General features: G+C 48.7%; 9 protein-coding genes across 9 annotated transcripts; 3 read left to right on the forward strand and 6 right to left on the reverse strand.

Moving 5' to 3' along the window:
• Positions 1-75: 75 nt before the first annotated feature.
• On the reverse strand, positions 76-1,258 carry M430DRAFT_15427 (hypothetical protein; the record flags this gene model as incomplete). The annotated part of the gene is made up of 3 exons (XM_024863245.1): positions 76-627; positions 777-900; positions 972-1,258. 3 exons carry the CDS (start codon positions 1,256-1,258, stop codon positions 76-78), a joined length of 963 nt encoding a protein of 320 aa, XP_024725724.1.
• A 2,170-nt stretch (positions 1,259-3,428) lies between these two features.
• Positions 3,429-4,469, reverse strand: M430DRAFT_91654 (hypothetical protein; the record flags this gene model as incomplete). The annotated part of the gene is made up of 2 exons (XM_024869674.1): positions 3,429-3,880; positions 3,947-4,469. 2 exons carry the CDS (start codon positions 4,467-4,469, stop codon positions 3,429-3,431), a joined length of 975 nt encoding a protein of 324 aa, XP_024725725.1.
• Positions 4,470-5,928: 1,459 nt separating this feature from the next.
• Positions 5,929-8,657, reverse strand: M430DRAFT_24556 (hypothetical protein; the record flags this gene model as incomplete). Its single annotated transcript, XM_024865088.1, has 8 exons — positions 5,929-5,996; positions 6,043-6,158; positions 6,207-7,064; positions 7,113-7,353; positions 7,402-7,640; positions 7,713-7,962; positions 8,124-8,345; positions 8,462-8,657. 8 exons carry the CDS (start codon positions 8,655-8,657, stop codon positions 5,929-5,931), a joined length of 2,190 nt encoding a protein of 729 aa, XP_024725726.1.
• A 1,012-nt stretch (positions 8,658-9,669) lies between these two features.
• Positions 9,670-11,351, forward strand: M430DRAFT_132480 (hypothetical protein). The gene is made up of 8 exons (XM_024862251.1): positions 9,670-10,058; positions 10,114-10,183; positions 10,241-10,277; positions 10,333-10,393; positions 10,444-10,861; positions 10,909-10,970; positions 11,020-11,115; positions 11,168-11,351. The coding sequence occupies exons 1-8, from the start codon at positions 9,849-9,851 to the stop codon at positions 11,171-11,173; spliced, it is 960 nt and encodes a 319-aa protein (XP_024725727.1). The 5' UTR covers positions 9,670-9,848; the 3' UTR covers positions 11,174-11,351.
• Positions 11,352-11,964: 613 nt separating this feature from the next.
• On the reverse strand, positions 11,965-13,165 carry M430DRAFT_269606 (hypothetical protein; the record flags this gene model as incomplete). Its single annotated transcript, XM_024865479.1, has 3 exons — positions 11,965-12,468; positions 12,928-13,055; positions 13,127-13,165. Coding segments are annotated over 3 exons (632 nt in total), but the record flags the coding sequence as incomplete, so codon positions are not given.
• A 1,735-nt stretch (positions 13,166-14,900) lies between these two features.
• Positions 14,901-16,313, forward strand: M430DRAFT_269608 (hypothetical protein; the record flags this gene model as incomplete). Its single annotated transcript, XM_024865480.1, has 1 exon — positions 14,901-16,313. The coding sequence occupies one exon, from the start codon at positions 14,901-14,903 to the stop codon at positions 16,173-16,175; it is 1,275 nt and encodes a 424-aa protein (XP_024725729.1). The 3' UTR covers positions 16,176-16,313.
• A 410-nt stretch (positions 16,314-16,723) lies between these two features.
• On the reverse strand, positions 16,724-17,856 carry M430DRAFT_164265 (hypothetical protein). Its single transcript, XM_024863458.1, has 2 exons — positions 17,322-17,856; positions 16,724-17,254 (listed from the first exon to the last, which is right to left on the reverse strand). Exons 1-2 carry the CDS (start codon positions 17,571-17,573, stop codon positions 16,898-16,900), a joined length of 609 nt encoding a protein of 202 aa, XP_024725730.1. The 5' UTR covers positions 17,574-17,856; the 3' UTR covers positions 16,724-16,897.
• Positions 17,857-18,299: 443 nt separating this feature from the next.
• M430DRAFT_269612 (hypothetical protein) lies at positions 18,300-19,068 on the forward strand (the record flags this gene model as incomplete). The annotated part of the gene is made up of 2 exons (XM_024865481.1): positions 18,300-18,511; positions 18,581-19,068. Coding segments are annotated over 2 exons (611 nt in total), but the record flags the coding sequence as incomplete, so codon positions are not given.
• Positions 19,069-20,268: 1,200 nt separating this feature from the next.
• Positions 20,269-24,248, reverse strand: M430DRAFT_24562 (hypothetical protein; the record flags this gene model as incomplete). Its single annotated transcript, XM_024865091.1, has 3 exons — positions 20,269-23,213; positions 23,649-23,726; positions 23,951-24,248. 3 exons carry the CDS (start codon positions 24,246-24,248, stop codon positions 20,269-20,271), a joined length of 3,321 nt encoding a protein of 1,106 aa, XP_024725732.1.
• Between the last annotated feature and the right edge of the window lie 199 nt (positions 24,249-24,447).

A 24,447-nucleotide genomic window follows, 5' to 3' on the forward strand; every position in this document is an offset into this window, starting at 1 on the left:
AACCCCCCCCAAAAAAAAAAAAAAAAAAAAAAAAAAAAAAAAAAAAAAAAAAAAAAAAAACAACAAGCAAGAAGATCAACAAAATTCCACCGTCCTATCCTTACCACACGTCTTACAAGAAACCGTGACTTCATACCCCTCCCCCTCACCTCTCGGTCCACACTCCTCGCAAAGCTCCTGCATCAGCACCGGCCTCTCGGGATGCTCAACCAACAGGGTCATCACATCGGTCATGAAATCCGGCGTATCAGTCATGACTTCAAAGAAGCGGTTACGGACATCGTCATCTCCGAGCAGTTTGCGCATCTCTGACACGGCGGCTTCGACGACGGCGATGCGGAGGCCGGGGTTCTCGGGGCTCGTGTGGGCGTAGATGGAGCGGACGCTGGTGAAATACACTTCGAGATTGGAGACGTGGTTGTTGAGATGGTGGGTGAAGAGGGTGCAGGATAGGGTTTGGAGACCGTGGATTTGGAACTTGCTGGATAGGATGTAGAGTTGGGTGTGGAGGGGGAGACTGAATGTGGGGGGGTGGGGATGGTGTGTGTAGGTTGAGGTGTAGAGGTATTCCATCATTAGGGTGATGGTTTGGTTATCGTAGGATGTGAGATCCAGAATTGAACCATCCTGGTTTTCAGGTCAGCTTCTGTTCAGAGGATGGGAAAGAGCTGGGTGCTGCGGTCCGATGTGGATCGAGGTCCGAGGATGAGAACGGGACGCGGGGAAGGAACTTGCGAAGTTGCGAGCTATTTGGGAGAAATCAAAAAAGAGCTGACATTCGTATCTTTGATCATGCTCTCAAGAACAGAGGATTGAGAACAGACGACAACCTTGTGTGCCTTCCACCGCGTATCTCCATGGATAATGGTAAGGTCGGAGAATTTGCCAGAGGCAAGAGAGCTATGAAATATTAGCATCTTGTTTCAAGAAATGCTTGCTGATAAGAAGGCATCAAGAAAGGAGGTACTCACAATTGAAGAGCTTCCATTGGGTTTTGAGGCTGGTGGTTGTGCTGGATCGAAGACGTGAACTGACTAGATGAGATTGATGAAGGAGACTTGGAGCGGAGGTTGGTAGCGTCCAAGGACTCGGATGGCATTTCGATTAGAGAATGTGCCGTTGCGTGTCTAAACTCGTGGAGAAGCTGCTGCTCAGACTCTTCCATAAGATTTTCAAATATCTCCTGGGATGGTGGTTGAGTAAAGCAAGGCAGGCTTGGTAAGGAGCCCGAGGGGGTTTCGACGCGCGAGGTTATCATGACCGTGAGGAAAGTAAACAACACGACAAAATGTTGACAACAAGAAATCCAAACGCGAGATTCAAAAAATAGGTAGATTTCATTGTGGTAATATTATTCTTCGGAGCAAAGGATGAAAATATTTGGAGTATGCGAGATGATTCCTCCTGCATCAATCGCAACATAACAAAGAAAGAAAGCATATCAACAACTCAAGCGAGCTGTGATTTACTCTCAACTCCCGCATTATTCAATTTGAAGGCAAATGAAAACTCTTGCATTTTTTCTCTCAACCTCGAATCTAAGTTAAAGGCATACAAAGTTCGAGGTATATAAACACAGGTAAGAACCGAGATACAAACTTCTTTCCCAGTAACATGATTGGTCTCCTGTGTCAATTCGGCACAATATACCTGCAAAGTTGGAGGTTGGTTGGAACCGTCAAGCTCTACGACATGATCTACAGCCCCGAGTTTTGTTTTTGAGATGGGGCTACCAGAATCCTCTGTTGTCATTTGTATAGTCGTTGTCATTGTACCCTTACTGTCATTCTGCATATTCACTGTTCTTCTAGTTATCGCCGCCATTTTTATATAATTGCTGTCATTCTACCTGGTTAGACGATGTAAAATGAATTTGAGGGTATCCGGATACCCGGCCGAACGCGAGTGATAGAAGAATGAGACTCTTAGGGGTTGCGTTGAGTTCAGGTGGGCATCCGAGTTAATAGGTTTCTTATTCTTAAAGATTAAGGATGCTACAGACAGGAGCCTAGGCGTCCCCAATGACACTAACAAAATCGAGGAGTCAGTTCATCACGAGAGTTTTCTAGGTAGTGGCGGACTTTCTCTATTTCCCAATCCTGCCACAGGTGCACTCTCACGCACAAGTTTAAGTAGAATTCCTTTATAAACTATTTTCCTGTTTTAGTAAATTCATCAAAGTCGAGAATGTCTGCCACAAAATAGAAGATAGCCAGGGAATCATCAGCCAATAATTGTGCCGCGCAGTAATTCGTGATATAGCTGTCATCTCCTTTATCGACAAAGCTCGCAAGAGACTCTGGTCCTTCCGTATCTAGTTCTCCGACCTGTCTGACATGTGTCTATTCATTATCAGCCACTGTAAATGGAAATAAGAAAGGAATGGTAGGTAAAGAAAAGTCCTCACTGTCATTTATGTACTCACCATCACTTATTCATTATCCCTAAAATATTATTCTCATTTCTGGATTTTTTGCACGTAGATGCAAGGGGAGTTGGTGGAGTTGATATCCAAGAGCAAAGACGTACAAACTTCCTTTCTCTACAAGGTGAATAACCATCAGAAGCCACTCATACCGATGGTTGGTAGGGACTATTTATACGCTCTACAACATAATCTATAACCATCAACCCTTATTCTCGAATGCGGATATTCAGAACTCTCTCGAAGAGTTCGCAAAGAGGGCTGAAGGTTTGCTGGACGCTTATGGCGTGCTGTAAGTTAATCATTTGCGTAGTCGTGGCTTATATACTCACTGTCATTTATGTATTATTCATTGTCATTCTATCGATCGTTGTCATTTATATCCTCACCATTTTATCATCCCCGAGATTCATCTGATTTCTTGCAAGGAAGTTAGTTGGAGGAGTTAATTCTTCCCACTCACTTTCTCGTAACGAGCTACTCGGGCCACAGTCTCGCCACTTCACTTGCAGTTCCTGCATACGCCGTCCCAGAGGATAAAGAAGTCTCCGAGTCTTGTCCCTGATGAGTTGATGAAGGGTTTGTCCTTTCTGTCGTCATGACTCATTAGTCAAATGTCGAATAGTATAGGTAGACGAGAATCTAGGGATCGTAGTCAGCCTATCTCATTGAATGCATTAGACTGCGATATATGTTGCATAGGTAAGAGGGGAAAGGAGGGGATGGGGGGTTTGAAGGTTTCCTCGTGGAGCCGCGTTTGTAAGACCTTCTATATGCGACCGATTTACAGATATCATGGCTTTGCAGAAATCATGATGAATGCTCCTTTACTGAGATTGAATGGCATTGCTGTATTTTTCTTATTTCTGTCAAATGACGAGTCCGGGATTAGAGTGGAAATTCCGGTCTCTGGGCCTGGGAACAGTAGAATATATATATTCCGTAGAGTAGGTATGTAATCCCAGACGGGGCTCTAGATATTTTCTACTTGCTGACAATAGAATCATTTCAATTCTTGAGTCTCACTCTCGCCGACGATACTTGGTTCCCCCCCTTCAGCTATCTTTTCCTTTTCTCCCTTCTCTACACTGTCTAACTCCATTCCATCCGTCATCTCCACCCTTCCTCTTCGATCCTTTGTAGCCCATCTCCTCCAACGGCCGTGGACCAGGACACTCAGGACCCCAAACACCACGAAAGATGCACAGATACAGCCTCCAATGATATCAAAGTGGTCTCCCACAACATTAACACCGTCCCAAAACTTTCCCGTAGAGAAATTTGCGGCGATCGAGAGGAGTTGGATAATACCGATGACGAGCGCGACTAGGACTGTGATGGCAGAGAGTACGATAGAGTAGTAGAGAATCGAGATGGTGTCGCGGGCTAGGGAGGTGGATGTGTAGAGCGTCATCATCAGGGCACCATCTGTTGTATCCAAGAGACACATTCCGGCTAGAGGGAAAAGCTTCAATCAGCTAACCACCGAAACACAAGGGTAGAAGGACAAGAAGCACTCACAAGTGAACAACAGAGGGAAGATCAGAATCAGCCACATACTCATCCCTTGTGCACCCTGCACACTCGCAATACCCAGCAGCGCAACCTCACTACTTGTATCGAAGCCCAACCCAAACAGAACGCCAAGCGGGTACATCTTCCACGGTCTATCAATAAACTTGAACACCTTCTTGAAGACACGAACCAATATGCCTCCGCCCTCTAAATCTAGCCCCGCAACCGCGCCCTCCTCGGCCCTCGCGCGATCACTAGCATCCTCTTCCCGAAGCACGACCTTCATCCGCTGGACGAGCTTCCACAGGATCCACGCATTCCCAATTCCCAGTAGGATCAGAACCCCGGCGCTGACAGACGTCCCTATAACGCCGCCGATATTCTGAAAGCCGTTGAATCGCTTCTCCAGCGCGCCGCTGGTCGCTGCCACCACAATACACGTTATAACGACGATGGTCGAGTGGCCCAAGCTGAACCATGTCCCCACAGTCACTGGTTTGGATCCTGTCGCGACGAGCCGCCGTGTCATTAGATCGATGGCGGAGATGTGGTCAGCATCCAGGGCATGGCGGAGACCGAACGTGTAGGATAAGAGGGCCGGGGACGAGAGGAGGGGATGGGAGCGCAGGACGATGGCTACAGCGACCCAGACGGCGACGTTGACGAGGATTAGGACGACGATGATGCGGATCGCGGGGAAAGGGAGGAGACGCAGTTGGGGCGGAAGACGGGACGAGACCTTGTCAACCCATTGAGGCGGAGGGAAGGAGAGGGAGCGCATGGCGGAAGCTGGAGAGCTTCACGCCTCAGCGGGAGAGAGGGAGAGAGGGCGTCGTGAAATGTTATATAAAGTCGTGGTGATTGCCAAGGTGGGGGTTTCTGCCCCGCGCGTTGCTATCTGAGTTCCTGTCGCGCGCCGTAGGAGCTTGGCCCTGGCGGCGAGAGCCGCGCCCCGAAGGCGAGAGCCGCAAGACGACGTCATGGCTAGTGGATGTCAAAATTATACGAATTGATATAAGTTTGAGGCTTGTCAAGGATCTTGCTGGTAGAACGACTGATATCTGGGTGCCGGGTTAAGCTTTCTCCGCGGAGGATTGCAGCGAGAGCGGCTCTCTCAATTGCAGACTGAAGATTTTTCAACCATACGGGACGAAGAGATTTGGAGGGAAAGGACACCTTTCTAGGTGAGAAACCGTGTCTCGACCTTAATGAAATCGACGTTCTCGTTGGGTAAGGATCTTTCTGCTGGATGTATGTACCTCTTCTGTCGTCTGGGCCTTTGCTGTCATTGTCTGATTCCCTGAGAACCTCATGTTGAGAAGAGGGAGCTTCCAGATCGTCCGAGCTTCTCCAGCGACTGAATTTCCCCTGCTTCATTTCAAGCATAAAAGTTGCCGAGACAAAGTATGAATTTGAGGACGAAAACATAATGTGATTGCTCCAACAAGCATTCTTAAGAACGATGAGTCTGAAAAAGACCTACCTTAAAGTTTCTTGCGAGACTTTTGAAATGGGGTTTCCTGGGAACTCCGCCGACACCTGTCATTTGAAAACGAATTTTGGGAGGTTTGTGAGGTTGCATAGCTTGCCAGATATTGAAAATCGGATATCCGAGCATCCGGGATGACTGAAAAATTGGCATAGGTAGAACTCCGAACCTCCGAGTCGTCACTTCACACTCGTGACCCTATACATCCCCGGAAATGCTAGAAGGAAAAAAATTGCGGAGATTGCATCCCCGGCTTTCGTAGTAAGTGGTGGGTGGGGGCTTTTTCAAATGCCGGTTCTTAAGCGGGAAGCCTTGATCCCCGCAAACAAGGTGCCGCAGAAAAAGGGCCACAAGTGGATGAGATGAAGATGGTATGCGCTGCGAAATAAGAGAATAAATGAAAGCTCTTGCATATAGATAGGCACTTGAGACTCGAGATTTCTCTGATCAAAAGAGTGTTCATTATAATTATGCCAGCATGAGTAACGGTTTTAGCCTGCTAAAAACTGGGGTACAGCTGTGTGTAATCAAAACCATTGGGATCTAATCCGTTTCCGGGATACGGATCTGGTGTTGTCAGTATTAATATGATGAGAAGGGAGACAGAACCTACCCCAGAATATCGAATCGAACAAATCCATGGGCGACATATTCATCGTTTGTTCAACCGATTGCATACCGAATAGGTCAACCGGCATCTGTGCTTGTGCTGTTGGTTGATAATCCAATCTACATCAGGCATTAGCGTAGTTCTATCCCGAGATCCGAAATACTTACGGAGGTATCATCCCGTTCTGCATTGACGCCATGGCAATTGCAGCATTTTGCTGCTGTTCAAACTGACTCTGGTCTTGATCCTGCACGAACTGCGACTCGGGCACATTCCCATTGGAGGGCTTCTGTTCCACTACCCAACCATGATCATAGATGTTCTTCAAGGCTACCAACGCTCTCGACAGCGGTCCACTCAATTCGATATCCTTATCTGATTTTGTAATGTCTGAAGTCTGTTCTTTGGCAGCAGTAGCAGAGAGAGCCGTGATCAAATCGCCCTGCAGTTGCCTAACTTCAGGGTCTGTTTTCGTCTCCCCCAAAATTCCGAGCAATACGGCGGATGAGAGACCGTGGTATGTGAAAGCCCAGGAACGGGTGGGAATAACACTCAGAGAATGCATTTTAAGATACATGCGTACGGTTTCCGTTAGACTCTCTTTGCATTTCTCAAAGAGAGCTGCCTTTTGCGTACGATCCATGCCACTACTGTTCCCTTGTCGGAGTGACGGTCGACATAACACTGAAACGACGAACGCCGTGTGAAGCCGAACAGCGTAATAATGCAACCGGTCAGACACCGTTTTACATGCCTCTTTTGTTCGGAAACAAGGTAAGACTCGATGTCGAAGGTTTTCGACCTCGATAGAGTGAGAAATAATTTGATTGTAATCTGGTTGAGAAGTACTGTCATTGTTGACTGATTCAAGGATCTTTTGACAGAGATGATACATCGCTTCGGTGTAGGAGAGACCTTCTGTTAAAGCATGAGGCCCGAGTGGTATATCACATCGAGTTGTGACAGCTATTGGAGCTCGATCGAATGACAGGGACAGCAAGCTGTCTTGCCAGAGGATGCTCCACCTGGAGGGTGTTAGATACCGGAGAGCTGTCTGATAGGGGAAATCATACCAAAGCTTTCTCCTGGGGAAGTCATTCGATGGAGTCGTAGGGAAACGAGCACTTTCATTGGGGCCTCTATGTAACCCTAAAGCCTGTGCCAGTCTACACGTGAGACCTAGTAAGGCCCAAGAAGCCTCTGCCTTCATGTCATTGGCTAATACAAAACCAAGAATGAGGAGGGCCTGAAGAGAATCGAGGGATGGTCGAAGGAAGAAGTTTGATAACCTCAGACAATGGAACGATGTTTGCACTGAATTGAGGTATTAGCTAGACCCGTAATAGACGTTATACTGCTTACCAAATGCTTGTGATGTCGCAACTCGTTTGTGGTATGATAATTCAGAGTAATTGGTCGAAACGGCAAGCACAGCGAACAGCATGCCCAACCAGGCTGAGGATACGCCCTTACTTGGCCCTGCTTGGTTGGCCGTCGAGACCCGATCCTCGAGATATGTGCATAATTTGGACTCAAAGTCTTCTATGTCGACGAGGAGACCCCAAAAAGGCTGCACTATCTGTTTATATATTTGAAAGGTCCTGAGTTCAATATCCATTAGAACAGTGTCCATTGGAAAGGAAACAAATCCCGCGTAGAGATGAGCTACTTACTTGAGAACTTCTCTATTTGACGGTAGAGCCCCAGCAATTTCATGCTGCATCCTGTCCATATGATCCTGAGACAGGAAAGGATACGGCGCGGTTGATATTTGTAGCCCTAGGATAGGCATGATGTCTTTTCGAATAACATCCTGGTCACCGGCCACCGATGAGGGTTCACCAGCTCTGGCCTCCTCGGTCAAGAAGGCGGCGATGCTGTTTTGACCCAGGTAGCGGGATTCGCTGGTAGAGTCCTCATCTTCTACCTACTGGTCAGCGTTGCCACTTTCGGGGACACTCGGCAAGTCTGAGAACGGGGCATATCACGTGTGGATGCAACTGGTGATAAGGCGTTGCAGCCATCAAGTATCATGACCTTGGCCCGTTGAATCGGTCTCATAAATGCGGGGGATGTATGCATACCTGCTGTCCGCGGCCACCGCTCATCCTCCCGTTTCGAGGAGGCCTCACTTCCGGGCGACCGAGGCCTCTTGACGCCGCTGACGGGCGCGGGAGCTTCCTTGGACGCGTGCTGCTTGGGGTTGTAGGAGCAGAGAGTGGCGTGGTCTCTCTTTACGCAGTTCTCACATGGCTGTTTGTTGTCGCACTTCACCTTGCGCTGTCTACATGGCCAGCACGCAGTGCCTAGATATGATACTCAGCCCCTGAGCCCCGACGGGATTCGCAGCAAGCAGATAGATACGCATGAGAGGCCAGACGATTCCGGGGAAGAGGGCACGCAGAGGGGAGGGGCGACATACCGTAGCGCACCTTGCGATGCGCGTGGATGATGCGACTGGCCTCTTCTGGGGTAAGAGACGACTCAATTGGTTCTCGCTGGCCGTCGCTCATGGTGGAGAGGATACCAGTCGAACTACTCGAAGGGGAGTGAGGCGTTGTTTCGGGGAAGAGTCGGTAACTCTCCGAAGTTTCTTGGACGGTTTTTAAGATCGGCATCCCGCCTCTCGCTGACTAAGTCGGGATCCCTCGGACGTCACGTGAGGTGGAGAAGCCGGAAGCTCCCGTCTTCGAGACGTTCGCTCCTCTCCAACCATCGTCCCCGGGGGCGAGGACTGATGGCAGGTCGATGGGCCAGGACCGCGTTATTACAGAGACCGGACAATGATACAACAGATATCATGGATGAAAGGGAGGTCAAGGGGCAGTGGGACACAGAGCTGGCGACCTTATACCAACACAGGCTGCAGCAGAATCCTTCTGCAGAACACATTGCGGCCCCGCACGACCAAATTGAGGGGAACCCAGGAAATTCTCTATCTCTTAAGCTGTTGGCTCTGTGGCTTCCACGAAGCCCTCGGCAAAGACACTTGTTCAGGAAGTCTACGTCCGAAAGCATGCATTTATAAGACCTAACCAAGCGCCTCCCGAGCCTCTGCGCTCCTCTCCTTTCCTTTCGCTCACGGCGGCCAGACTGTCAGGCGTCGACATTGCTCACTGGGAAGGGCAACGCTAGGAAACGCGGTTTCTGGTGTATCTAGGTATATTGGCTACTGTTACATACAGTACCGCTACCCATTCTCGACCGTACGTGCCGGATCAGACCCTGGCTTTGTGTATAAGGTGGCAGATTATTGCATATGGATCTCTAGCTTATTGGTGGTGGCATCCGAAGAGACGGAAGAGATCTCCCTGGACAGGAGCACTACAGACCTGTTTAGGTAAGCAGAAGAGTCACGTGGTATATAGCATCCCCTCACGGGATATCTCCAGAAAATATGTTGCTACTATTTATGACAATGCGGGGAAGGGAAGCATATCTATTGTTCCCCACAAGAGAGCCTCCTCCGAATATACAATTTCCTCGTGCCTGAGATGCCAGGTAACGAGATATTTGAGCATATCCCGATCACGTGCTGGCATGTCACCGGCGCTTCCTGATTGAAAGCGGACCGACGGCGGCAGCGGCAGCGACAAAACACGACGACGACGACGACGACGATGGGGATGGCTTCAGCCTCACTCTTTCGGGCTCCTGGATGGAGATACCACCAAATATCCATTCACTACTCCGGCATTGACTTAACCCACATTCCTTTCCCACCGTTGCCAGCCTCCACCTCGTCTTTTGCACCTATCTTTTCTATCTTCTAAGATTATTCGCGCGCTCTCTAACCTTACTGCATCACCATGCCTCGTAGGAAGGCCTTGTTGATCGGTATCAACTACTACGGTACCAAATACCAACTCAACGGGTGTATCAACGATGCCATGAACATACGTGAATACCTGGTCCGGGACCGTGGATTTTCGCCAGGGCGTCATGATATGGTTGTTATGACCGATGCTCCCGAGAACAGGGGCACGCCATTCGAGCCTACCGGTGCCAATATGATGGCGGTGGGCTGCCTTGTCTGTGATCCCCATCTGAAGGCTGATTGAATCTTCTCCGTAGGCTTTCCGATGGCTTGTCTCTGGCAATAATCCTGGAGATTCCGTCTTTCTGTCCTACTCTGGCCATGGAGGTGAACAAAATCTTTGAACGACCTGGGCGAGAATCCGTTATTCTGACAACTTGATAGCTCAAGTCAAGGATCCAGATGGTGATCGAGAATCTGGGTAAGTAATCTAGAAGATATGTACAGGTAACTACCTTATACTGACCACACCACAGATTTGATGACACCATCTGCCCTCTGGACTTTGAAAGCCATGGGCAGATAGATAGTGACACGGTACGTTCCAGAGGTGAGATGCGATACTGAGCGAAGTTAACACGAGTCAGCTGCATAAAGTCCTTGTATCACCAATGATACCCTCCGCTCGGTTGACGGTTCTCTTTGACTGCTGTCACAGCGGTTCCGCAATCGAGCTTCCATATGTTTACCGCCCAAATTCAGCAGGACAGGTTAACCTTATCGACAATGTGAAGCAAGGCATCAAGCTTGCCAGCTCAGCTATGAACCTTCTCCACGGAGGATTTTCGGCTTCCAAGATTCAAGAGGCTAGGGCGCTGATTGGAGGAGCGCAAAGCTTCTTTGCCTCCCTGCATCACCGACCCGACGGGCCTACCAATGAGAATGGACTAGGGGAGGAAACCTTTGTTGAGGATTGGAAGAATGAGGGAAAAGATGTTTGGATGTTCAGCGGCTGTGCTGATAACCAGACGTCGGCCGACACGAGTATTGCTGGAGCTGCAACAGGTTCGTTCAATGCTCAAATATTACGCTGACAATACTAAACTCAGCAGGCGCCATGTCGTATGGATTTATCAAGACAATGAGAGAAAATCCAAACCAAAGCTACGTCGAGGTAAGCTTTGAATATTCTTCGCATGGCCTCTCTGCTAACAGTTTGCTAGGTCCTCCAAAACACACGACAGCTCCTGGCCCAGCATTACCAGCAGATCCCCCAGTTATCCGTGGGTGGGCTGTATGATCTGCGTCAAAGAGTTTCTGTATGCATATAAAAGTTCTATCTCCATGTGGCGATTGACTGATGATGTCTAGTTTTGAGCAGCCTTTCCCAAGAAGTGGTCCTGAGTTGCAGCCTGTGTTGGTTTTGGTTTAGTGACCTTTATAGGATCATATAAATGATGAAATAGAGAACCAGATACCCTTAGACTCGGGATTGATTCTCCGTTTCGGTCTGCCAACTTGAGCAACTGCTACTTTAATCTGAGCTGAGACTGAGCATACATGAGCCGAGGGTGCGCATCCGGACCAGAGCCTGAGCAGAGCCTGAGTTCAGCCTGCGCTGCGTAATGCGGAACCCATTTGAGCCTCCTCTGTGCCCCAGCTTCAGTTTGCTTACCGAATTCTGCCCGGGAATCCCTTTTTGCACCCTCGCAGAGTTTCTGCCGGAATGATCCCTCCCCCCCCCCCCCCCCCCCCTCCGGTGACTCGTAGCTCGCTCAGCTTTACAATTTCACCCAGAGGAATGAATCCCAACAGATGAAGTCTCCTATGGTGAGAATACTTTTGACATAGGCGAGCATAGTCTATTAGAGAGACCTCTATTTGATTTTCCCTTCTTTATCTCTTCTATTATTAAGGTCTTGCGTACATACACACTCTCACACAAACATATATGCATGAGGTACTCCCGCTTATTTCTGGCACAACACGCAAGGTTTCACATGATTCCTAGCCAGACGAGGGCCCTGCTCAGATTCACGATCTCAAATTTCTAAAAAGGGGGCGAGGCATCGGCACAGTATCGGCACAGCATCGGCACAGGATTTTGGAATAAGGAGTAGGCCTTCACATAATCAATTTTGACTCCGAAGAACACTGGAAAAATTGTGGCATTTGCAGGTTAGAGATTTGTGACCAAGTGTGCTCCTCTACCTTATGCCCCTCAAGAGCTCTCTCGGTCGCCCATTACTATCGTCATCAACATTATCATCATCGTCCTCTCCTCCCTCTCCTCCCTCCTCTCCTTCTCTCTCTCCTCCCTCTCCTTCTCCCTCTCCTCCCTCACCTTCTCCCTCTCCTCCCTCACCTTCTCCCTCTCCTCCCTCTCCTCCCTCCTCTCCTTCCTCCTCTCCTTCTCCAACTTCTCTCTCTCTGTCTTCCACCCCTCCCTCTCCTTCTCTCTCTCTGTCTTCCACCCCTCCCTCTCCTTCTCCCACTTCTCCCTCTCCGTCTTCCACTCCTTCCTCTCCGTCTCCCACCTCTCCCTCTCCTCCCTCCACTCCCCCCTCTCCCTCTCCCACCTCTCCCTCTCCTGCCCCCACTCCCCCCTCTCCCTCTCCCTCTCCTTCTTCCACTCCCCCCTCTCCCTCTCTATTTCTGTCTGGGTCGCGAGACTATAAAAGTAAAGGATTAGTAACAGTAAACAAACGGATTAACAAGCAATGACCCGCAGACTCTCTTCACGCATCGGACCACCCCGAGAATGCACCAGGACCATAAAGGCCCTAGGGTGGCAATCCCGAGGGCGGCAATCGTCATTGCCCACCCCGACAGGGTCAGGCAATGGTCTGAAAGACCCTTTGTCCTTGTCACCGTCGAATTCATGATCGGTGTTGATGGTGATGTTGGTGTTGGTGATGGTGATGGCGATGGTGGAGGTGGAGGTGATGGTGGTGGTAGAGGTGGTTTCAAAGGGAAAAGAGAAAAGAAAATAGAAACGAGAGGGGAGGGCAGGTAGTTATACCCTCTCGGTTGAGTGAAAGACAAAGAAGGAGAGAGTAAGGGAAGTTGCCATAGAGGGAAGGAGCAGGGGAAGTCATAGAAGAAAGGTAGGAGCGAAGGTGTTTGCTTACTGCCACCGTGCGATTAGGGCAGGTTGAAGCTGCTCCTTCCACCAGCGGGACTGCCGCCGCCACCATAACAGTGATTGTGGCTGTCGTCGAGGAATCAATGTAGTTGATTCTGTGATTTCCTTGGTTTCCTATGAAATAACTCGTAAGTGTATGCTTTATACTTGGAACTTGGGAGCCTCTTCCTCGGATTCCTCCTCACCTGGGTACAACCCAAACACAGAGAGTCTAAGTCTGCCATTATTCGGTTGGTTCTGCGGAACGTTTTTATTAAGAGAGAAAAATTTCAAATGATTTTGGAGTAGGAGAGAAAGTGTTTTCTCTTATATATCCTTCTCGGGAACATAGACGTCATCAACCATTAAGGGGATCCTCCCTCATTGGTAGACTGCGCAGAAACCCATGGGTCCCCGCCCCATGGGGTGGGTTAGGGTGGATAGGACTTAACCCATGGGTTGGATGGATCCTTATGGGTTGTCTCTTATACATAATAAGCCAACCCTTAGGGACCTATTGCGCAGCCTAAAGGGGAACTAAAATGTAAGTCATTAAAGGGAACCGAAATATTGTGACTTTCAAATCTCTCAAAACCTTTTCTCACTTTTGCAATCTGTCTCCCTGAATTTGTAAATGAATAGAAGAATATTTAATTCCCTCTTCCTTCATTTCTCTTCTTATACGCCTCTCCCCGTCCTCTATGTGTATAAGGGTGAGATAGTCTTGTAGAAATCCCTCGATCCAACTAAGCGCAGGTCCACCGTCCTTCGAACAAGGTGATAACCCACATGACCTTTTCTTGCTCACTTGTAGATTTCTTGCTGTTAAATCCCAAGAACAGCTCGACGTGGAGCCAAAAATGCCGGAGCTCTGTACGCATCGGGAAGCCGTGTGTCGACAATGACGGTAGATGCCTCAACCATTTCCTCGCTAGTGCTATGCTCTCCTTTAACGGACATATTACTTCCTTGTTTGCCCCAATTGCTTCTCCAGATGTGGCAGATAGCATATTTTAACTACTAGTTTGTCCTGGAATTGTTGGCTTCTTATATCCCCCAATCCTCCCAATAGTTGTTTCGCTGATTTGCTGTTGAATTGCTTATCTGAGTCTCCATATGACGAGCGATTGGTCGACGGTAAAGCTGTAGATATCCTGTAAGAATAAGAGCGTTTGGCTTCTACTATTGTCCAGCTTCTAGTGATCCTCTTTTTTTCTGCTTCTGTCTCTTTTGTACTTGTTGATCATAAGGTTGTCTAGTACTATGGGCGACTCGTCCTCGAATTCTCTCCCGAGCTTTGCTTCGGGGTACTATGTTTATTGATTCTCGTTGTTAGGTAGTTCGTCGTCGCTATCTTTTGTCGTGATTGGCCGAATTTGATTTTCTTGAGGCGGTGTCCACATTCTTCAATTATAACATCTTCTTCGTCCGAGCCGCTTTCCCTTTCTAATTCCTTGTCTAACCCATTGTCCTCTGCCGACAGTGTTGTAGCTCAGGTGAGTTGACAGAGCCGAGGGTGATTTGCGCCTGAGCAAGAGCGGCAAGCTTACTAACTGTATGGAAAGCAGAAAAAAAGGAGAAAATTAATCGAAAATACCTAAGGTACCTGCGTGAAATCACCTGTTAAATGACCCTGAGTTCTGAACCTTCCATTGCCACAGTTCGTCGTGGGGTCGAGATGTGCTCCGTAATTTTGAGTCTCTAGTGGGATTCACGGAGGTCGGATGCCTATCATTCCCTCTTGATTCAGTCTCCTTGGTGAATACTATTTCTCATTCCATATCATGAAGTTTGTTATTCACAGTCCTCGTTTGATCAAACATTCAAAGTATCCTGCAAACAATCCAAACCTCAAACCTTATTTATATCTTACCTATTTCTTCTTCCTCGTACTTTCTACATCACACGCAATTTTTTTAAGATACTTCTGTCCCACCCCTTACGAAGTAACCAGAGTAAGTAAGTTCGTCCACCACTATCATGTCTCGAAACATCAAGTCGCCGTTCCAGTCCAACACTGTGCCACCTCCGGCAGTTACAACCAGTGCCCAGCTGGAGAAGGAATTTGGTGATATGACAATACGTCCTCCTGCTAAGACGGTGATGCCATCATCGTCCCGACATCGCGAGTCCGCCAGTCAACCTTCTTCGTCTAAAGCTCCTGAACAGTCTGGCCCATCTACCTTTTCCCCTCGTGAGCAAGAAATATCATACTATCCATTATCTTCGTCCTCTCAGGCACAAAACCCTTCAGAACAGCCATTGATCTCCTCGCTGTCCCGAAGACACACTGCTCCTCACGATGTCAGTGAAATCTGGTCACCATTAGAACTCAAAAGCGGTATGGCAACCACTTCCCCAGCAATCAAAAAGAAAGGCATTTTGCGTAAGACTGAAAATAAGGTTGCTGCTACGTCTTCCTTGCACGACCCTGGACGTCCAATGCCACCATCCAAAGACCCATATCCCTCCTCCAGCCACCCACCTGAAATCAGGGGCCGCGTCCGAACCTCGAGATATCCACTTGGCGACAACACACGCACCTACCTCGAAGGAATGTCACCCCTATCCTCACAAGCCGAATCCAGCTCTTCTCAAGCCACCCCCGCCGCATCCGGACCCAACCGCACGGTGCCCACACACTCGATCTTTACTTCCCCCGCGGACATCAAGATGGCTAGCCGACAAACACACATCGAGACTATGGCACCGGCCGAGCGACAGCGCCAGGAACAATGGGCACAGACTATGATCACGCGCACATCCAGCTGCCCACAGGAGTTTGCATGGATGCGTGTCGACGGCGGCTACGTGTGCGCAGGCGGCCATCATCACATCTCTGACGAGCTACTAGCAGAAGGCCAAGGCGGCCTCTTCTTATTACCGAACAGATTGTCCCTCACGGGGTGTTTTGGGCCCTATTATCCAGACCCCAACATGCCTAAAGTCTTTAGATACGGAGGCACAATGCCGCTCCCGCAGGGCGCTCCAGAGTCCATCGGTGATTGGGTATACAATGTGCAAAATGCTCTGGCCCAGGCGGGTGGCGGTCCTGGCGTGCTTGGAGGCGCGCTTCTAGGCGGGCTTCAAAGCCGAGTTCAACGCGGAGGTCCGCTCTCGAGACGCCCGCCGCCGCCGTATATGTCCAGAGCACCCCCGGATAATCCCTCGGATCGGATATTCGGACAGCTTCATTCTCAAGGGGACACGGGGGGTCCCACTGCATTTCGACGTCGAGTGTTGGGTCCACGTTAGTTGAATGAGTGGTGAGTTTTGATGTTGGGCTTTTGAGGATAGATAGGTACCTAGTAGGTGAGGTGGACATATGGTTACCTTAGGTAGGCATGGATATGTGATCAGAAGCGTGACTTTATTAGCAGAATACTCGATGGCTTTCTAAATTTCGCAACTCATCTAGTGATTATTGATCGAGATATAGATAAGTAGGTCTATACCCATCCCCATCCCCCAACTCATCCCCCTTCCGATCCGTAACCACTTCCGAAACGGATACATCTGCAAAGTTCATTCCTGTAAATTACGAGATGCAACAAAAGATTTTGAATTGTGTGACTCTATCTGCTTGCCCCCTACCGAGGTAGGTAGGCTCTCTGCGGGAAGACTCTCATCAATTCCCTTGAGCGGAAGGTCAAAAGTGTCACGGAAAGAGATTGCCAGGTAAGATTACAGGAGAGGATGAGAGACAGGATCTAGTACGGGAGAGGCAAGATTCAAGAGCAGGAGATTCTATGTATCTCAAGGCACAAGTTCACAACAGCAAACAGGAGCAGAGGTTTCATGTGACTGGATTGGACAGAGATGAACTCGAAGATCAATAACAGACGACCTGTTCCCAACGCCAATAGCTCCACCAACGCCTTGCACCCTTTACAAAAACAAAACCTGTACAATATCTTCCATACAAACACCTTTAGCTACCTTTACACGCCATCTCAGATAACATCGATGCATCTATATTAAGGTGCATTGATGTTAAGGCATCGATCTCCGAAGCAGTCGGTACATCCCCGGGGGCATTCCCATTGTTCTTCGCACGCATAGAGCGTACACATGTCCCTCTTCAACAGAGGGTTTGAAAAATCTCTGCTATGATTTGGTGCCTTCTTTGGCGCTGGCGCCCCTTTCTTCACCGCAGCTAAGGCTTTTTCAGCCATGGCTTTGAACGCGCCGCTTGCACATTTCTGGCTGGCTGATTTGCATGTCTTGTGTGGTCCGAGAACGCACGCGAAGCCGTGTTCATCCGTTCCCGTGGCTTTCTCTCCAGGGCAGAGACGGCCGGGTTTGCCCAAGTTTCGAGTCATGAGATCGGAGACCTGTGATGATACGCGTGTTAGCGGGTGTAGAGATAGATTCTGGATAGGTAGGACGGGGGCTGCTTACCTCTTCCATGGGCTCCCGTGCTTCGATGGCATCAGCGAAGCCGGAATCGCGCTCGGCGAGGCCATTGTTGAGGTTCTGGGGGTCTGCAGCCGCGAGGCTGGCGATAGAGAAGATGGCAAGGAGAATTGATGTAGAGAAACGCATGTTGATAGATGTATGAAATTTGATTGGGAGGTTAACAAGGAAAAGGCTTCGTGAAGATGGTGTCTGATTGAATGATGATGAAGAAGAAACCAAGAGCAGTTCTATCATCTCTTTATATAGACTTTCTTTCTCTTTTTCTCATCTACCTACCTTTACGATAAGGATCACAGTTGAACATTTCCTTCCTCTCTCAATTTCTCAAGATAGAACCTCTACGCCCGGGTACAGCCAACACGACGGTTGTCAGGATTTCCAGGACGGCCTATCTAGCAAGCAAGTTAATCCTGTGTAGAGAAGAAAAAATGCTAATATTAGTTCTCAGGGTAGATCATTGACGCTGTTGCTTTCTATAGACTTCGTCGGTGCTCGCTGGGGACCTGGAGTGTCAGTTTCGGGAGCTAAACGCGGCTGTGTCTCCATACGTACAAATCCCTTTTTCCCTAGATTTAATTTTAGTAATGAAGCATAAAAATGGGAGAGCATCCTCAACTGTACGTCAAATGTTATGGCGATGAACATTGACATAAAATTAAGGTTGCGGCGTATGCGCATAATTTAGTACTAGCGCGTGCGGCACAGAATCTGTTTCAGCCCCTTTTCCCCGGATCGGATCGCAGTAGTCGCGGAAGTCGGGGCCTTCGCTTAACCGCCGCATAAGCCTCTCTACAACGTTGTAGTAGGAAGCGGCAAGTCCTGAGGAAGGAAGCAATACCTTTCAATATCTTTTTAAAAATACATTATGGCAGATTATTCCTAGCTACTGCTTAGAGCATTTCAAAGATAAAAAGGTGGGAAAGTCTCCTTCCATCTATCCAAATCATCACTTCATCACTTCATCATTTCATCACTTCATTCATCCCCTCTCCAAAGCAAAAGAGAATTCCAAGACTTTCTTACTTTTTTTACATCTATCTGAAAGCATACTTCTCGCTATGCATTTCTCCTTTATCCGTCTCCTCGTTCTTCTATTCTCGGTCTCTGTTATCCATGCCTATCAGAACGGTCTCAACGAACGCGCAGACGGCGCAGTCATATCCGAATCCGATGTAAGCCTCTTCAAGTCCTACAGTATATAATCGTTATTTGTGATAAAGCAATACTAACAAGATTTCCAGCATCAGGACCTTCAGGCTCGCAATCCCGCTGGCAGCGCTACAGACATAAGCAAGTTCGGCAAACCAGGCCGGCTGTGTCCTGGAGAGAAGCCTACTGGAAAAGACAAACTCGGCTTCGCATGTGTCTTGACGAAGGACAAGAAAGGAAAGGGGAGCTCATGCAAAGCACCGAAATGTATGACCGGGGAGTTCAAAGTCCTGGCTGATAAAGCTAAGGCACAGATGCCGAAGCCAAAGAAGGGCAGCAGAGACATTCGCCAGAGCAGAGTCACGCGTAATGTTCTGGAGCAGAGGGCAATGTGTGAGAATGCTCAGTGCGACGATGATGATGACTGCGCGTTTTACCCTGGAGGCTGCAATGTGTGCCTTGGCTGGTGCGCAATTATCAGAAACGGCTAAGATGATCTTTATGGGAAATGTTGGACATGTTTTGAGGTTACAGGTCATTTGTTTGGAAGTCATTTGTTAGAAGGTCATTTGCTAGGAGGTCATTTGTTAGGGTGTAAGGAGTTAGTGGGCGTTTTGTCAACTGTTGTAGAACAGTCAATACAAAAGACTTCTTTTGTTTAACTTTATTGAATATTGTGATATTCTACTTAAACCGGAAGGAGAGATGGCTTTTGTTGCACATCGCACAGTTCGATTAAGATAAATGCTACAGGGGACTGCGGAGGGGTTCTCGTGGGAGGGGGAAAGTAGGAAAGGAGATTGGTTATAGGTGTGAGAGAGAGGATGGGTTACAGATACAAGGAAGTTTTGTTGCACATCGCAGGCCGCCCGTAAGTACCTAGGGTTGTTACGGAGGTGTTACGGAGGCTTTACGGATCTGTCGCGGATAGGTAGACTACCTACGAATATAAGAGACCAGGAAGACTGACAGGTGTAAGTTTTGTTGCATATCGCATTCTTACGTCCGTATGCTACGTCCGTATGTTACTCCGGAGGGGGGGTACGGACGAGGTTACGGATATAGATGGTACCTAAGGTACCTTTAGGGAAGAGTATTTTTTTCTTTTTGTTATAGATAAAAGAGATTTGTTGCACATCGTATTCTTACGGGCCGTCCGTATGTTTCAACGTCCGGATGAGTTACGGGGGTGTTGCGGATAGATGGGTTAAGGTATGTGGGCAACTACTAGAGCTAAGAAAGTTTTGTTGCACATCGCACACATCCTTACGGGTATGCTATTACGGGTGAGTTACGGGTGGTTTGCGGATGGGTTGCGGATGGGTTGCGGATTCAAGAGTGGAAGCTTTTGTTGTACGTCGCAGTTGGCCGGAAGGTTTCGGCTCTTTTTTAGAACCGGTTAGGGTGAGGGAGGGGGTTGGTTAGTAGGTGAATAGAGGGCGAATAGGGAGCGAGTGAGATAGTGGGATATAGTATAGAGTATAGTCAGATACCTACCTACCTTAGGTAGCTTTGGGTGGTTAAAGTACCTACCTAGGTAGCATAGAGTGAAGTGTAGTCGTGGAAGGGTTTAGGTTTCTCGATATGCAAGAGCAAGTGTTTTATTTCTTTCCAGTAATTCCACTCGGCGCGGTCATCAGTTTCAAGACAATTGAAATAGCAGTGGCTAGATGACAGAGACTGATACAAGACATGGGCATTTTCATTCCATACCTCAGACCTACCAAATTAAACCCCTACTCATCCAATCCCCCCTTCCACTTCATTACTTCCCTCCCAACTACTCCCTCCAAAACCTCAATCCCACCGCTACACACACAACCGGAACGACCGACACCACCTCCCCTAAACCCGCATACGCCGGCGGGATCCTTGCTCCGGGCAGCGCACCTGCCGCCAGCAGGACAGCAACTAGGTTATACACTGCGCTCCACGCAAAGTTGAACATGACTCTCCGATGGAATGCCTTTGAGAGGTCGATGAGAGTCAGGACGCCGTGGAGCGAGGGTCGCATGAGGATGGCGTCGGCGGCTGAAGAGGCTACGTCGCTGCTGCTGGTGTTGAGGTGTAGGCCGATGGAGGCTTGGGCGAGAGCGGGGGCGTCGTTGGTCCCGTCGCCGCAGAAGAGGATTATTGGTGTCTTGTGGCGGGGCTGCTGATGAGTATGGGCACTCGTGGAGTGCGTATATTCATGGTTGGGTGTAGGTCCGAGGAGAGACTTGATGTAAGCTTGTTTTTGTTCGGGGGAGCAGCGGGCGCGGACACTGGATTCGGGGATGCTGAGTTGGGCGGCAATGCTATGGACAGCTGCTTCGTGATCACCGCTTATGATTGAAATATCGATGCGGCGTTTCTTGAGCTCGGTGATTGTTTCGAAAGCATCTGGACGGAGGGAATCTTTGAGCCCGAGAATGGCGACTAGTTCGTTGTTTAGGGTGACGCAGAACATGGTCAGGCCAAGAGGAAGGACCTTGCGAACTTCAGGGGCATCTTGTACGTCCAACCAGTGAGGACTGCCAGCACATACTGTGAAGCCGTTCCACGATGCTTTAATGCCATTGCCAGGAACAGATACAACATGGTCCACAGTTGAAGCTTGTGTGCCTGAAGAGCTCAAATGCGCTGCAATAGCTTTTGATACTGGATGCTTGCTACTTGCAGTCAATCCTAATATCATAGAACACAATGAATTGCGATTGCCATCTTGATACTCTTCAGCGACGACGTAGAGGTTGCCTTGCGTCAGGGTGCCGGTCTTGTCGAAGACGACATGGGAAACTTTTCGAGCAACGTCAATAGTCTCTGCGGTTTTGAAAACTAAACCATTCCTTGCGCCCACACCTCCCGCGATGAGAAAAACCATTGGTACTGCCAAACCAATTGCACATGGACAAGAGACAATAAGGACCGAGATGGAAAACGTCATGGCATTGATGCAGGCAACAGTGGCTCGTCGGTGCCGTACAGCCATGCCAACGCCCACCCAGATCACAAACACGGCCAGTGATATCGCAAGTATGGCAGGAACGAAGCAACTTGCAACTCTGTCTGCCAATTCCTGGACTTTTGGTTTAGACGATTTGGCATGTTCAACCATGCACCCAATCGTCTTGATAGTATTCTCATACGGAAGGCGACTGACTCGAACTACGAGTCCCCCTGAATGGTTTATGGACCCAGCCACAACGGACATTCCGGGTTCCTTGGCTATCAGTGTAGCCTCTCCAGTGATCATGGACTCATCAACTTCACTTTCCCCAGCAAGTACCACACCATCAGTAACTACAGACGTTTCGGGTAGAACCTTGAAGGTATCATTATATTGAAGAAGCCGTGCATCGATCTCGGTTTCTTCCAGAGATTGTGGATCGACCAGAATTGCCGTTGGGGTTTGCAATGACTCGATTGCGATCGACTCGACCGCTCTTTGACGTGCAAAAGCAGTCACCATCCGCCCAACCATGATCAGTGTAACGAGTAGAGTAGACGTTTGAAATATTTCATCCGTTTGCAGCGGCTTCCCTACAGCCACGAAAGCGTATGCGACAACTGAATAGATATATGCCGTGCTGGAACTTAAGACAATAAGTAGATCCATATCTATCATTCGGGAGAATATGAGGGCGTTAAGGGCTCGAATATAAAACGGACCCGCGACGACTGTTTGGATGACGGTCGCCAAAACTAGAGAGATTGCCCCATATAGTACTTTGCGCCTCGGTAGATTAGCCCACGTGAAAACAAGAACTGGTATAGTCAGTAGAGAAGAAAGCAGTGTCATCCAACAAGTGTTGAGGAGGTGTGCTCTCCCTGACGCGATTAGAGGAGAAGCCGAAGGCGGAGCTAGTTGTGCGTATCGGAAGAAAGGATCCAACAGTAGCTCTCTCGCGCCGATAAGCTTGGGATGATATGTGACCCGAACACTGTTCTTGCTGATGATTGTTAAGTCCAGAACCCCAGAGGGCCAACTATCGGTGAGGTCTTGTGTATTTTTGCTGAAAAATAATATCAGCTCTGCCCCTGCATGCGAAATCTTCGTGCAGGTAAATCCAGTCATCTTCTCTATGGTGCTGGCAATGTTGCTATCATCAATGCGGTTTGATGAACGAAGGTCAAACTCGGCCTGAGCGAGGAGGAGACTCGTCTTAACATTAGATAATTCGACAAGAGAAGTAAGCGATCTGTACAGCTTTTTCTCACAGCTGGTGCAATCCATCCCTTGGACGTGAACCCATATATGCTTCACCCCATACAAAGCCTTCTCGGCATCGACCTTGTCGATTTTCGGGTTGGTTGACTCTATATTAATGACCTGAATACTGTCTGATGTGACTGTGACTGACTTCCCCTCTGTGACAGAGTAGTTCAAGATGTCTTTTGGGTGGCAGTAGTCTTCCCTTGTTTGATTTCTAGTATTATGGTGGGCTGTAGGTAGAACTCGTACACCAGTGCCGCATTTCTTTTCCTCGTGGCGATTCGGATTGGTTTCGATGTAAATTGCTGGCCCATGTTGCCCAGCGTTCCCGGGGAGCCTCTTCCGTTCGGAACTAGCACTACAACACCCCTCCGAACAAGAATCGATTTCTGGAATGTACTTTCCATGAAATTCCTTTTCAATCCCAGTAGACGTATTATCGCAACAGCCCTTTTTGGAACAACCCATATCTGATAGTTTGGTTCGAATCCGTTGTAATTTCGCTTTCGCTTTGGATTTCCCAGCATAACCTATTGTATGTTGAAGCTCCGTGGAAATGGTCGAGAAATAGTCGCTCACAGCTCGATAAGTAATAGTCGGGGACGCTTTTCATCAGGAGTCAACGGGTGTCAGGATTTCGGGAAGGGACTTGACAAGCATTTAGGGTATTTCCCCAGTGCTACAACAGGCCCATTGGGACTGACATTAGCAGCCGCCGGCTTGTACAAGTCGGGATAATACCCATGATAGCCACACACTCGTGAAGCTCATGACTTTGCTGGTGTATCACATCCCACCAAGTCGAGGTTTAACGACAGCGAAACACTGCTGCACAAGCATCCGAGGTTGCCCAATAGGGAACTAAATCTGTCTCTTCCCACCGTGAAATAATCTGCATGGGGCCGAGTTGTTCGAAACACTTCCGTACTACTCTTGATGCTGCACAGAAGCGATGGATGACTTACTCACGTCGTCGGTGCCATCGAGGCTGATCTCGACCAGGACTTCGGTTCTTAGATTCAAAGAGGGCGGCCTCCACCAGACTAGTTACTAATCGATATGTCAGTTTAAGCTTTGAATTTATCATCTCTTTGAAATAACCATCGCAGAACTACTTTGATGACCCTGACGCTCCTCGCGATGAGGTATATGTGGTTGCGTAGGTTCGTTTGCATAGTCATTGCCGCAACAGATGCCCTCGCATGCAGAGCTCAGGATAGTGAAGACATGCCATGACCAGAGCGTGTTACGGCTCAAATATGCTTACTCCGTACTCTGTAGAGACGAGATAAATTCGGCCCCGCATTGCGGTCTTTCGAAGTCGGATGGTAAAATGCTGAATCCGGAGACTCCGGATTTCTTATGACCTCGCTCGATATTAGAGTCGTCAAACTTCCACGAGCCCCGACTTGGAGATGAGCAGCTGGTGCCTCTTTATCCGCACCCAGCGTTGCGGCAGGCCTTGTCTCAAGGCGGGAGTCTGGACTCGACGGAGTAGACCCTCTCGAAGCTCGATAGTCCCCGTCGTTGGCGATCGGTGCAAGGCAAGGGGGTACGGTAGTCATTGGCCAATGCACGTGGCGAGTAATCCACTACAAATCAAGGCGACGAGGGAGAGGCCCTATAAACGCTTCTCTCTTGCGTCGCTGACAATGGATAGACTCATCAAGCGAACAGAGAATGGTAATAATTAATAATACAGTAAAATAGGTAAGGTATACAGCTTATTGTTTTATTTTATCAGTATTATATATTATATATTAT

Source organism: Amorphotheca resinae (genome assembly GCF_003019875.1).
Source record: "Amorphotheca resinae ATCC 22711 unplaced genomic scaffold M430scaffold_1, whole genome shotgun sequence".
NCBI lineage: Eukaryota > Fungi > Ascomycota > Leotiomycetes > Helotiales > Amorphothecaceae > Amorphotheca > Amorphotheca resinae.

Bases quoted from the DNA above. Each gene is read 5' to 3' on its own strand.
- M430DRAFT_132480 (XM_024862251.1), top strand. From the start codon at position 9,849: ATGCCTCGTAGGAAGGCCTTGTTGATCGGTATCAACTACTACGGTACC. The intron at 10,184-10,240 runs GTGAACAAAATC...ACAACTTGATAG, and splicing joins GTCCTACTCTGGCCATGGAG to CTCAAGTCAAGGATCCAGAT. The intron at 10,862-10,908 runs GTTCGTTCAATG...TAAACTCAGCAG, and splicing joins TATTGCTGGAGCTGCAACAG to GCGCCATGTCGTATGGATTT.
- M430DRAFT_164265 (XM_024863458.1), bottom strand. From the start codon at position 17,573: ATGATAGAACTGCTCTTGGTTTCTTCTTCATCATCATTCAATCAGACA. The intron at 17,255-17,321 runs GTAAGCAGCCCC...GTATCATCACAG, and splicing joins CACGGGAGCCCATGGAAGAG to GTCTCCGATCTCATGACTCG.